Source organism: Rutilus rutilus, assembly GCF_951802725.1.
Source record: "Rutilus rutilus genome assembly, chromosome: 15".
Classification (NCBI taxonomy): domain Eukaryota; kingdom Metazoa; phylum Chordata; class Actinopteri; order Cypriniformes; family Leuciscidae; genus Rutilus; species Rutilus rutilus.
The window spans coordinates 37,283,837-37,297,795 of record NC_140220.1 but is presented as its reverse complement, the minus strand read 5'-3'; the positions used below and the strand labels follow the sequence as shown (position 1 = coordinate 37,297,795).

Sequence of the window (13,959 nt, the reverse complement as noted above, 5' to 3'; positions counted from 1 at the left end):
ACAAAATTGCACTTCAAAAAATATTAAGCATTAGGCTTTAGACATTAGGCATAAATAGTGATACATTCCATAACAGGCAAAACTGGCAGTTAGGACCTTTGTAAACAAAACAAAAAAAAAGCCTCAACAAGCCATATCGCACAATTTTGCACTGTTACTTTGTCAAGTGATTGTGTACTGTCGGGAAGACGGAGACGCTCTTTATTACGTGTGTATGCTACGCACTGAAAATACTTGGTTAGGATTAGGGGTGAGGAGTGCGTGCGTATTACACGCCATAAAGAGCGTATCATATGCACGCAAAAACTATTTTTGGCGTATAAATGGCACGAGAAATAACATTCGTGGTATAGATACGCAATTTCATGTAATCGGGCTCGCTGTCGCAACTCACAACTAGCGTCTTCTCTCTCTCCCGGCAGTCGCCGCAAACAGTCCCGCCGGCGCTTTCCCACACAAAGACCATGTGACTGACAAGAGAGTTCACTCCTCCTATACGCTAAAGAACCGAGAGTGGTCATCCAGTCTCTATAGAGACTGAGAGAGAGAGACGAGGAAAACAAACAAGCATGCAAATGGGATTATCGCGGCCGGAAAAATTATCGAGGTCATTTTTTTTTATCGTGCGATTAATTGACTTATCGACTATCATGACAGGCCTACTCAGATCTAACATCTGTTCCTAGAACTAGACTTAAACATAGGAGTGATCGTGCTTTTGCGGTCATCGAAGTTATGGAATCAGATCCGCCCAATCTTTGTCAATTTTTTTTATCTACTTTGAAAACGTATCTTTTTTTTTTCAATTGCTTTCAATATATCTTGGTTTCTAAAAAATTGTTTAACCTTAGTCCTTTAATTTACTTTACTGTTTTATGTTTTCTATCTTATTGTTTGTTCCTTGGCTTTTGTAAAGCGCTTTGGTCAACACCAGTTGTTTTTAAACGTGTTATACAAATAACATTTTATTGTTTTAGTGTTATTGTAAAAACGTCCGCTCTCAGCTCGTGCTTCTCGTGTCTTAATGCTGTGAAATCTTTTATAAAACGAACGTAAGAATGTCTTATATATGCTTAGATAAGTTAAATTGTGAGGGTTTGTAATGTGCACAGCTCTCTCACAGATTTTCTGTAGGATTCAGGTCAAAACATTCATCTGTCTTTGCTGAAGCCATTCTTTTGTTGTTTATGATGTGTGCTTTGGATCAGTGTCATGCTGAAAGGTGAAAGTCCTCCTCATTCAGCTTTCTAGCAGACGGCAGAAGGTTCTGGAGATCTGGCTTGGATGTTTTAGTCAGAGAAGGTTTGCGTCTCGTAGCCCAGACTGATGGAGAATATAGGAGATGGTTGTCAGAAAAGCTCTTGTGATGTTGCTGTCGGCCTCCCTTCCCAGTTTTCCCAGTCTTCTCATCAACTTTGGAGGGACACCTTATTCTTGATGATGTCACCGTTGTGCCATACTGTTCTCCACTTGTTGATCACTGTGCTCAAGTGCATCTAATGCCTTGGATGTGTTTTCGTAGCCCTGACCTGAGCGATACCTTTCAACAATAACTGTTTAATGGACAGCAGTGATCTAATTATTGACCTTTTTCATATTCTGATGAAGGGTTTACATGAGTTGCTTTAAAAAAAAATATTCCTTTCATGTTCCTGTTTTACATGTTATAGAACATAGATCGATTAACTCAAACTCCCACACGTAATAGTGTGATTAAGGTGTGTATAATGAACTTCAATATAAGATATATATTATAAGGTGTGTGTGTATAATGAACTTCAATGACTAAAATAGGAATACTCCACGTTTCTCAATTTGATCTTTAGGCGGATAAAGGTAATCAGAAATCCCTGTTTACATGGTAGTTTCTTAATCAGAGTATTGTCTTAATCGGTATTGTTCTCCACGTAACGCACTGAATGAGATCCTGTCGATGCTTCATAAGCTCAAGGCTCTTCAGTCGCAGCAACCAAGATGTCAGACAAGAACAGCTGATTTATTTTGAGTTAATTCGTCACAAATACAATAAATCAAAGATCCATCCAACGGTTTATGTTCACTTGAGACGTAACCGACTGTGTTTGTGAGAACGAGAAGGGAATTTGACATCATTCTGTGTGTATTCGACTCTTCATGCCCAACATGCCATGAAAGGTGTGTGTCGGACTGCGTGAAAGTTGAGTTTTGATTTCTCCTCAGGAGTGTGTTGTGCTTTTTTAATATAGAGCATCTCCTGCTCTTTATGTTCTCATTCATCCATGTGTCTTTATCCTCGTAGTTGTCTCTCTGTAATGCCTGACAGCAGTGGGGAAATCATTACTTCCTCGATCTAGTTGTAGATCTGTGATCTGACATCAGCTGACACTCGTGAGTTCAGAGCTGCAGAGTTGATGCTTCCCTCTTCCCTCTTTCTTGTGGCTCATAGATTCACCAGTAGCTGTAAATCTCTCTGGTTTGTTGAGAACATGTCTCCACCTGTGGCTTTCTTCAGCCATTAACACATGATCATCAGACAGCTGTGCAGTGAGATGAGCGTCGGTGTTTGTTTGCACTCGTCCTTCCCCTAATGCACTTTTCACTAATGCAGGCCTGCTGTTGTCCAGTATTGATCCACTGGAAACTGAAATCCATTAGCAGCATCTCTCTCTCTGTGTGTGTGTGTGTGTGTGTGTGTGTGTGTGTGTGTGTGTGTGTGTGTGTGTGTTTTCAGTGTTAAGTTTACGGAGCGTAACATCTGATCACTCATCAGTAAATCTGGTGCGACTGAACGCTCGGAACGGATTAGTCGGTGTGTAATTGCATCCATAACAGCAGCTTATGGGGTTTTGTGTCATGTCATAACAAGACACATTAAAACCTTAAACAAGCACTCTTTTGGTTTTTGTTTGTGTCCAGTTGATCTGACCGTCACTGTAGAAATGGGACAAAAATTCCCTGCTCTTTTGTAATACTGGAACCATTCGCAACTCAACACTTCCTCTCCAGTCCATCCAGACCATTTAATTCAATTCAATTCAATTCAAATTTATTTGTATAGCGCTTTTCACAATACATATTGTTTCAAAGCAGCTTTACAGAAAGTGCATTTCAGAAATGTACATAGAGAAATACAGTTAGTTAATCATGTATTGATTTAGGGCATAAACATCGCCCGCGTCGAGTCGTCTCAACTGTAGTATAAAATGTAAGTATTATGTGAATGCCTGGCTGAAGAGATGCGTCTTTAATCTAGTTTTAAACTGGGACAGCGAGTCTGAGCCTCGAACAATATCAGGAAGGCCATTCCACAGTTTAGGAGCTAAATGTGAAAAAGCTCTCCCTCCTGTAGTGGACTTAGATATCCTAGGAATGACCAGAAGCCTCGAATTTAGTGATCTTAAAGAGCGCGATGGATTGTAGGGCGATAGAAGTTCCGTTAAATACACGGGAGCTAAACCATTTAGGGCTTTATAGGTCAGTAGCAATACTTTGTAATTGATACGGAACTTTATAGGTAACCAATGTAGAGACGACAGAATTGGTGTTATATGATCGTATTTTCTTGATCTAGTAAGAACTCTAGCGGCGGCATTTTGGACTAACTGTAGCTTGTTTATTGAGGATGCAGGACAACCAGCTAATAAAGCATTACAGTAATCTAGTCTCGAGGTCATGAATGCATGAACTAACTTTTCTGCATCAGAAACTGATAGCATGTTACGTAGTTTAGCAATGTTTCTAAGGTGGAAAAAGGCTGTTCTTGTAACATATGAAATATGATTTTCAAAAGACAAGTTGCGGTCTAATATAACACCCAGGTCTTTTACTGTAGAGGATAAAGTAACAGGACACCCTTCTAAATTAAAGTTGTATTGTAAGAGGTTTTGTGGGCAGTTTTTTGGACTAATAAGTAATACCTCCGTTTTATCTGAATTTAATAGCAGAAAATTACATGTCATCCAGTATTTTATATCTTTAACACACTCTGTTAATTTAGATAATTTAGCGTTTTACCATTTACTGAGACCGATCTGAAACACAAGGACCTTTATCATGTTTATGATATTACAACAATCTCAACAGTCATAATATCATCTTTTTAAAATACAGTCCAAGTCTTAAAGGTACAGTAGCACAAGCTGTCAGTTTAATTGACATGGTCACATCAACCCGATTCACTGCGATCCATTCAAATTATAGCCGGAGCCTCTGGTTTGGGAAACTCCCCAAACCGGTTTCAAATGTACAGAAACTAATCATTTCAAATGATAGGTTGTATTATAAATCATCCTTATTTTTCAGTTTGACTGAATGAGCTGTACGTTTTCCGTCATGCTCCATTATATCCGTGGGGAAAATGAAGTAACGTTTGGTGTTTTAACGTGTTGTTGGTTTCACGAGAGCTCTTTAAGTACGCTAGCTGTCTTTTGTTCCTCCGGAGTATTTTCTTTTTCTTTTCTGCTCAACATATAAGACAACATATACTGCTCTCTTGTGGTCTACTCTCCTGATTAATGAACGTATTACACACATAATTCACTTGCAGTAAGAATTTCAAATTCTCCTTCCCATCCTGGTTTTCACACTCCTTATTAAAAATGTTCTGCTCTCACCAAGAGCAGGAACTATATTAGCATCCACTTCAACACAATATTGTTCTGTTTATCAAAAGCGAGCTGCAGTTCTGTCGTCTGCCGCTTTAAAGCTCGAGCTCTTTAAAGCAGGATGATTCTGGTTGTCTGTTTTTATCGTTCGTGAGCTGGAAAAAATGAGTTCTGAAAGTGATTCAAACGATATCGTTCCTCTTTGCCGTCACACTGCTGTTTCTGGCGTGGACGCTGCTATTGTCATATTTAGAATAAGCTTTATCGTTATCATCCTTGGTGTGTTAACCAGTCTTAAAGTAGGAAAACACTGTTTGTTTGTATGTCAAAATGACAACCGTGTTCTAGATAATGACGGAACGTTTAATTCATGCAACATGCAAACACGTTACATAATACTGACTTGTATTTCTACAGTAATATTTATGTGACTCCTAGGGCTGGGTATTGAGACAAATTTTTCGATTCGATTCCGATTCAATTCGATTCAATATTGATTATTTTGGATATCAGGTGCAACACATGGCACATTTTCTCAAGGAAAGCAAATCTCTTCACTAATGCTGTAAACTATGGGAGTCAGTGGTGGCCTATAGGCTTCATTAGCCTACTGTAATATTGAAGGTACAAATGAACTGATTTGTGTACAAACACTTACATTACACTTTTATTTATTTTTATAATAATAAAGTTATATGAAATATAAACATTTAAATGGTGGCTGTCATAAAAACCTGCCAGATTTATTCAAACATGCATTAAAAATTGAAGACCATTAAAAATTGTAATGAACATGTATTATGGTGCATATATTTAGCAGAATGCTCCTCTCTAGAGTTAATTCTTCTCGCTGACTGACGAGTTTATGGCCACTGGATACGGTTTTTCGGAGGTAAATGTGACGTTACATGACATTGTTTACAAGCTGTTTTACTGACGTCTTTCCACGGTTGAAACACTGATTGAGCGACTCCATGTCACATGATACGGACTTCGATAAGTTGTACTCTATCTTTTAACACACTTTCAGAAGCTCATTCATGTTTATCTCGCACTGTAACTGGTGTTATTAAGGCGGAAGAGAAGATCATGTGCTTCTCTAGAGCTGAGCCAGAGCGATCTCACGCCACAGCGACACGGTATTTGTTTTTGAATTTCGTAAGTAAATGGACGTTATTTGAAATCTGAGACTTTGTTTCATATCAATGGTAACAAAGCACAAAGATTATTGTGATTTATTGGATGAGATGCGCTACAATGTTACATTCATTCATCAACTGAGAACAGGATGACTAATCGATTCTTGGGATTTAAGAATCAATATCGGTTCGTAAAAATGAGAATCGATTAAAATTGAGAAATCTATATATATTTTTTTTTTTTTACCCAGCCCTAGTGACTCCCATAATTTGCGCAGAGCTTCATGGGGGACGTAGGATAAATGTGGATAGCTCATTTTAACTGTTTTAACTGTTTTTTGGTGCAAGAAACCTTGACTGACTGGATTAGAAAGTGCGTGAGCAGTTTGGCGTATGGGTGGGCTGAAGCCGAGCAGATTGAAGAATGCAGATCTTCCTCAATGACTAATGCTGGAAGCTCCTGGTGTCTGGAGAGGAAAGAGGGACCGTTGAGGGCCTCTCATTCCTCAGGAGTCACACCAACACTCACGCTATCGAGATGAATCAACAGAATGTGAGGAGCGGCTCAAACGGGCCCATTATGAGCCGGTGCTTCAGACTCCACACAGTCTCCATTCAGACTCATTACAGCGCCAGCGCTGGCATTTACGGGAATACTTCAAGTGCCACACAAAAATAGCTCTTCTGCGCTCATGTACTCGCCATCATGCTGTTCCAAACCTGATTGCCTTTTGTTTTCGATGAAATTGTTCATGCACTAAAACTTATGCACATTTCTCAAAATATCACAGAAGAAAATCACACAGGTGTGGAACGACGTGAAGGCGAGTGATTTATTGACAGAATGATGAACCGTTCCTTCACGATAACTGGTTCTACAACTAATGAAGTGATTTGGATGAGCACCACAACATTGTCTATGAATAATGTCCAAATGTTCCACTCATCTTCCTTCCTCTGTGTGTCTCCAGAAACGGGCGAAAGGCCAGTACCTGTTTTTTGAAGTCTGCGAGCACCTGAATCTGATAGAGAAGGATTACTTCGGCCTGAGCTTTAAAGACAACGCTGAGCAGAGGGTGAGTTCACACACAAGACATGGACAAAACAAAACACACCCTAACAGTACGGGGACAGCGGTCCATGTGACTCGAGCTCTGTGTTCCTGTGATGCTTTCTGAGAAGCAGAGAACTGTCTATCCTGTGAGGTCACGTGACAGTGGCCGTTTTTACCACCGCGGTGTAACGGACCAACTAATGCCGGTGGTTAAATATTAAATAAAACATTAGCAAAAGCAGCTGACACATTTCATCTTCTGCAGGAGAAAGACATCTAGGCTATATTTGATGTTGCGCTGCCAGAGAAAGCGAAAATAAATTAGCGGTGTGTGTGTGAAACACTCTACGCAAAGAACATTCCTGACCAAGTCTAACAAGCACAAACTGTGTTAAATAGAAAAATAAAAAGGTATCTGTCCTACTTTTAAATGAATAGGCTCATGTGCCTCTCTCATTCAGCACGAACCCAGAGCACTGATACTGAACAAGCACTGATATTGATTAGCTGTGATCAGTCCTTTAACTGCCGTTGGTGATGAAGCATGACGTAAAGCATTAGTATATACATGTGTTCTTGCGAGGTGCATCATGGGATTGGTCAGGCATGTTGTTTTCTAGATCTGTTCAGTCATCAGTCTCTCAGTGCAGCGGATAGAGCCAGTAAAAGAGACCTAATGTTTTAGACGCATGTCTGTGAGGCACTTTAATGTTGATGATATTCAGTGTTACACGGGTGATTCAATTTCCATTTTATGACTGTTTTTCGTGATTCTGCGTGACTGAAATGATAGGACTCTAGTTCAGCTGTATCTATGCAAACAGCAAAGAGATTCATTAACTAAGATCTTTTAAAGCTGTTAACACTACAAAGCCACGTGTGCACATGCAATGGAAATGTAATGTGATGTAATCTATAATATAATAATAAAGCTGTCAAAATTAATAAAATTGAGCTTTCCTGTAGCTCAAACAGTAGAGCCCTGGCGCTTGCAACGCCAAGGTCATGGGTTCGATTCCCAGGGAAAGCAAGATCTGATTAGAATGTAAATGTGTATCTTGAAATGCAATGTAAGTCGCTTTGGATAAAAGCGTCTGCCAAATGCATAAATGTAATAAGAGAAATATACTAGTATTAAATTATATAATTCTAATATTCACAGTGGTCTGGGTTGATAAAGAAGGAACATTTTTTGAGATGCCGTCACAAAGTAGACAAAAGAGTCCACTGTCAAGATCAGGTGCAATGGTGAACTTTCACTCAGCTTACTCTAGGGACCCAGATGTCAGATCGTGGACTCTCTTAAAGACACACACTGTCCGTTTCTGCAGAGAATGAGTCTCCGTCACAGAATGGTATATTTTGTTCAACCCTTGATATTGTAGTGCAGCTGCTTTACTGACTCTGTGTTGTTCTGTTGCAGTGCTGGCTGGACCCTACCAAGGAAATCAAGCGGCAGATCCGCAGTACGTGCCGTCTCTTTCTCTTTCTCCACATGTGATCAGTCAGGCAGATGAAGGGGGTTTGGTCTGGGTGGGTTTGTGTGATTCAGTCTCTGGCTCCGTCGTCCTCTCACACATCTGCAGATTCAACAGCTGTAATTATCAGAGCGCTGGAACGACGCACACAGGGTGGAGTGAGAGAGGATTCCTCATTCAGAAACACAAGCAAAACCATGACAATACTGATGCGTGCTGTCAGCTGTTCTGTGTTCAGAAAGACATGCTGCACATGCAGAGGTCTGTCCTTAAAGGGATCGATCGCACTTCGGTTGAGCTGTGCTGCCTTAAAGCCTTTAACCCTGTAGAGCCTGACATATCTAAGAATTGTCCAAAAAAAAAACTAAAAAAAACTTTAAGTTTGCATATGTGTTTTTTGTTAAGTATCGTTTTTGATAAATCAGGTAAATATGTGGCTTCATATAGTCTGATAAAGTTAGAATATAGAGGAAAAACACCTACATTTTATTACAAAAATAAGCAACTTGCTGCAGGTGCTAATGTTTATATTGACAAAAAGAGTCAATTTTGCATATAAATATGGACAATATAAAGAGTACATGAGATCTTTATAACAGTGTAGCAAATACTTGCATAAAATGCATATAAATACCAATGATATGTCTTGGATTATATTTAAATGATTAGTTTTATGATCAAAGCTCTGTAGGTTTAAAGGGGTCCTTGATCTCTTGGCATGTAAGAGGTCATTGCACGAAAACATCTTGTAAGTTTCAGTTTTTTCCAAAAACAGCTTTCATTGAAAGGGTTAGTTTTGGAGTCGTCACATTATGACTCTGCAGAATCAGATGAACACTTACTTCTACATTATCGCGTCTTTAGCCCTGGCACTCCCAAAGGATCCTTACGCTAGGGATTTTTTCAACTATGTGAATGTCTCAGTAGAGCCGAGTTGCAGGTTAACCACCACAGCCAATTAATGTGTCAATTAAAGTGCTCTATATGTATATATTTAATTATTTCTGTCTTAAAATGCGTTAAAATAACATTTATTGGGGTTTCTTCAAAGGTAGCGTGTTTTTTCAGTAACTGGTGATGACGTCATAAGAGGAACTCGCAACCCATACTCTGCTAGATTCTTACTGTATTATGGCTATTTGGAGAACGACTGAGGATGTGGGAAACCATCGAATTCTTTATGGACCACAGCCCTACAATTTTTAACCGGTCAGGCGTGAGAGAGGGGAGGAAATTACCAGAACCCACTCAAAGAGTTATTAATGCTTGGTGTGAGGAGAATGAGTGGAGGGTTGGCCAGGTGTCCTGGTGAGTAGCTACGTTAGAGCTAGTCTAGGCTAGCCTCGTGCAAACTTAACCCGGATAATATAAGAGAACAAGCCAGTCTTTTCAAAATCTTGCCGTCATGTAGAAAAGCAAGGAGGGACAACGACTGAAGACGTTATTTACTTACATGGTGTCAGTCCAAATCAGAGCTGTAGAGATGCACACACTGCACAGGCACCAATCGCTAGTCTCACCGACGCCTCAAACGTCATGTAATACCCTTCCTCAATCCACGCGTTATCAATTTCTCACGATTTAATTAGCGATGTTTATTGTCAGAAAAGAAAAAGAGAGATCGATGTCCCCATCACTGTGTTTGTGTGTGCTATGCCACCCAGTTGAATCAGCAGTGGAGAGTGTGCTGCCGTGAGGTGAACGCGGAGTTTAGAGGAGTTTAGTGGAACAGCTCGACCTGCGACCGGCTGATCTGACGTGCCTGAACCCGTTTGTTTTGCGAATAGCTTATTCTCATTTCAGGCAGGATCACGGTCCCCTTGAAGTCAGCACACACGAGTATGTTTACAGTGGAGTTATTTTATCCATAATTTTTTTATCAAATGAAACATACAACCAACTTTTCTGTAGTTATGTAAGGCGTCTATAGCTTTCAAAGAAATACAACATTGAAGAGTACCATACTTAATGCATGAGTAATTACATTTAGCTGCTAGCGTACTATTGACTATGCCGGTAACTCTACTAGTGAGTTCCTCTTATGACGTCACGCCCCATCTAGTGGAAGGGAGCGGGAGCGGTTAAAACCACTGTTAAAAGTGCCAACTTTTCATATTATATTCAGCATTTTGGTATAAAAAACAGTGGTGGGCGGTTCTTATCTTTGTTTAATAAACACATTGCATTATCTTCGTGAAAAATTTAACCTGCAATTTACACTTTAACCATGGATTCTTTGGTAAATCAGTTGCAATTTCGGCGCAGGCTTTGCAAACAGGCGACAGTAACGCCACAACATGTAAGTAATCGTGTTTATTCTAATGCCTGACCTGTGACCAGTGATTTCTGATATGTAATGATTCATACATTGAGTCTCAAAATCATTTATTGCTGTTTATACGTCAGTAAATCAAGTCAGTTACTAAACGATCAAAGATAATCACTGTTAACCAAACAGTATGAGTTTATCAGTGACCCAGTATCAGTATCCCCAAAACTCCTGTTAGAGTCAATGACGCCGGTCTACACTGCACAATGAATCTCTTATTTACGCTGTTAGTTGATGACCGCATTCGTGAGGGTGCAGAAATCGAGTTGCAATGATGAGATCACTGCATTCATGCGCTAAACAGTCTGTCATTGGCTACAAGCTCCTCATTGCAACCTTTCATGCCACGGGAGCAGGTCTAAATATAATGCCATAATCAACACTTTTCACGATTAGTAAACCTTGCGAGCTGTAATAGTGAATTCCAACATGTTATACTTGTTTCATATGCAAATGTGTCAGCCAATCACAGCAGTGGGCGTGTACACTGAAGTCTCACAGCAGACACGCCCCTTCAAACAGAGCGTTCAAATCAGGGTAGGAAAAATGCCTTCTATTTTTAAATTTGATGTACAAACCATACTGACATTATAAATGCACCACAGGAAACATTATAAAATAATGAAAAAAATGCAGATCATGACCCCTTTAAATCATATAATGCAGTGCAAGACAATGATGATTGACTGATGAACAAATAAACCTTCCTCAAAAGCCTGATGATCATATTTTTCTAATAAATGATGTCTGGATGATCGAGTAAACCTCAGTGGCTTCAGTCCAGGTGAAATATAGTAACAATATCAAAGTTATTCTTGCGTTTCCTTGATAAATCAGGTCAGATTTGACACAGAAAGACACGTGAAGCTCGAGCTGAAGGAGGACGTTTGTACAGTTACACTGACAGACTTTTACTGGATAAAACAGTCTAAACTATCAATCAGAGACAGGAGAACTGCAGGAGATCGAGTGACACAGCAAAGTCTTCATCATTTAGAGGCCTTAGAAATATGTGAATCAAACATAATACTGTAGCTTTATAGGGTTAAAATCTACTTTTACAGCACTGGACTGAAGGTGAGTGTGTGCAGAACACTTCCTCTTACACTATAAACTGAGCCATTGTTTGACATCCAGTCAGGTGCTGTATATCTGACACACACAAACACACACACACACACACACACACACACACACACACAGGTGAATCAGATGTCTTATCTCCTTTTATGACTCAGTCTGTAGAGCGTCTGGAGGAGAGCTGGAAATAGAAAAACAGGACAGAGAGAGAGAGAGAGCGAGAGAGGCTCTCCTTCTGAAGGACACGTCTGTAAAAATGGCAGCTGTCCTCGTTTCCAAAGACACTCAGAAAGAATGAGGTTGACTTTGTTTAGCTGCGTTCTGACCTCTGACCCCGAGTCAGCCACAGCAGAATGATCAGTGAGTCAGCGTACATGCCGAGAGTTCATTCCACTCATTCTTGCATTTATTATTTTATGTCTGCTTTGTGAATGCGCTCATGGATTATGTGAACCTCATTTCCTTCCAGTGGCACAGAGAGCATCACCGGGAGCGCCAGCCGTCCTGCTTCTGCACCAGCGTCGCCGTGTTCACTGCTCATCAGAGTTAGTGCTGGCGTTCGGTTCAGCCGTCCTGCTTCTGCACCAGCGTCGCCGTGTTCACTGCTCATCAGTGTTAGTGCTGGCGTTCGGTTCAGCCGTCCTGCTTCTGCACCAGCGTCGCCGTGTTCACTGCTCATCAGAGTTAGTGCTGGCGTTCGGTTCAGCCGTCCTGCTTCTGCACCAGCGTCGCCGTGTTCACTGCTCATCAGTGTTAGTGCTGGCGTTCGGTTCAGCCGTCCTGCTTCTGCTCCAGCGTCGCCGTGTTCACTGCTCATCAGAGTTAGTGCTGGCGTTCGGTTCAGCCATGACTCTAGAGGAATCATTGCAGACTGATTCATGAGAGAACTGAGAGAAAAGTTATAAATTCTATGAAATGGCCTAGAAATACAGTATTAATAGGAACCTTCACATTAGATCTGATAACAGAAACTTTTCACCTGTTTGATTCACAGGAAATGTAAAATATAATGTCCTATACATTAAAACTATAGTGTAATCTAGACTGTTGGCAATTTCCCCAAACATTGTTGGATTCTGTGTTCTTATAAAGTCAAACTTTTTGAAGGAAGTCAGTGTAAAAACCATAGACTGTGAAAAAAAATATGGATGTAGTGTCCGTGACGTCACCCGTAGGTTTCTGAAGATCGTCTTTGATTACATATAGTGGTCGTAGCCGACCGCCGCCATCTTGGCAGTGCATCACTCCCAGATAAACGAAAATGGGCTGAAAACCCTAACGTGACGGCTAACAGACAGCAGACAAACGGCTAATGATGACTAATGACCACAGAAGCGGGAATCCACCTGTCACTCAAAAGTGGACACACCCTTAATTATGCAGAACTTTAAGGCTTAATATAATTTAAACGGAGGAGTTATAAAAAAATTCACCCCCCTCACAGTCGTCATAAGGGGCAAAATTAGCTGTATAGACCAAAGCCACTTTTTGCTCCAGGCTGTAAACGTGTTTTTCTGCTGTAAAGTTGAGCATTTCAACATGGGGGAGATGCAGATTTGACTCGCTTCTGCAGCCGGTCTCTAGTGGCCAGTCGATGAATTGCCGTTTAATTCACTTCCGTGTTGGTTTCAAGAGAGAGACAGGGACGTTGCCGCTTGGTAAAAACCCAGATTGACATTTTGCAACATAACTCATATCATCTTTCTCATCTGTCTAGTGTTGCATCATTTCTCATATGATCATTCCCCCCCCCCCCGATCATGCTCGGATGTCAACATGAACAGGTTCTGTGGCAAACTCATCATCCTCAAAAGCCCTCACCAAAACTACACGAGGTCACAGCGTACAGTAAAATACAGGTCGACATCAGTGTGTTTTATGCCTGCCGAAAGCATGAACCACTGACATCCAGAGACGTCTAGAAACCTAAAGACGAAAGCAACTAGCCGTATCTGAGCGCGTGTCAGTCGAGTCGATGTGATCTGATGCGGTCTCAAGATCCTCATCATCATCATCTCTAGTGTGGCTCAGCCTTTAAAACCCTCATTTCTGAATGATGAACTGGAGAAGTGTTGGTTTGCTAATGGACTGAACAGACCCGGTTCAGACTCCTTCATAATCGCCACTGGCTGCTGTATCCCACAATGCCTCCACATCTGCTTGTGTTTCTGAAAACCAAGGGCAAAGGGAAAAGAAACTCTCTCTCTCTCTGTCTCTCTCTCACACACACACACACACACACACACACACACACACACACACTTGTGATGTAATGTTTAGTGTAGCTAGCAGGAAG

General features: G+C 40.7%; 2 protein-coding genes across 17 annotated transcripts in view; both read left to right on the top strand.

The window, feature by feature from the left end:
- LOC311304860 (dynein axonemal intermediate chain 1-like) overlaps nt 1-13,959 on the top strand; it is a 674,193-nt gene that overhangs the window by 317,968 nt on the left and 342,266 nt on the right. The window lies entirely within an intron of this gene.
- epb41l2 (erythrocyte membrane protein band 4.1 like 2) overlaps nt 1-13,959 on the top strand; it is a 106,576-nt gene that overhangs the window by 50,471 nt on the left and 42,146 nt on the right. For all 16 annotated transcript variants that reach the window (XM_084432154.1, XM_084432159.1, XM_084432158.1 and 13 more), the window contains exons 5-6: nt 6,694-6,798; nt 8,200-8,242. In XM_084432154.1, coding sequence (XP_084288280.1) covers nt 6,694-6,798; nt 8,200-8,242 — 148 coding nt within the window. The remainder of the gene's footprint in view (nt 1-6,693; nt 6,799-8,199; nt 8,243-13,959) is intronic.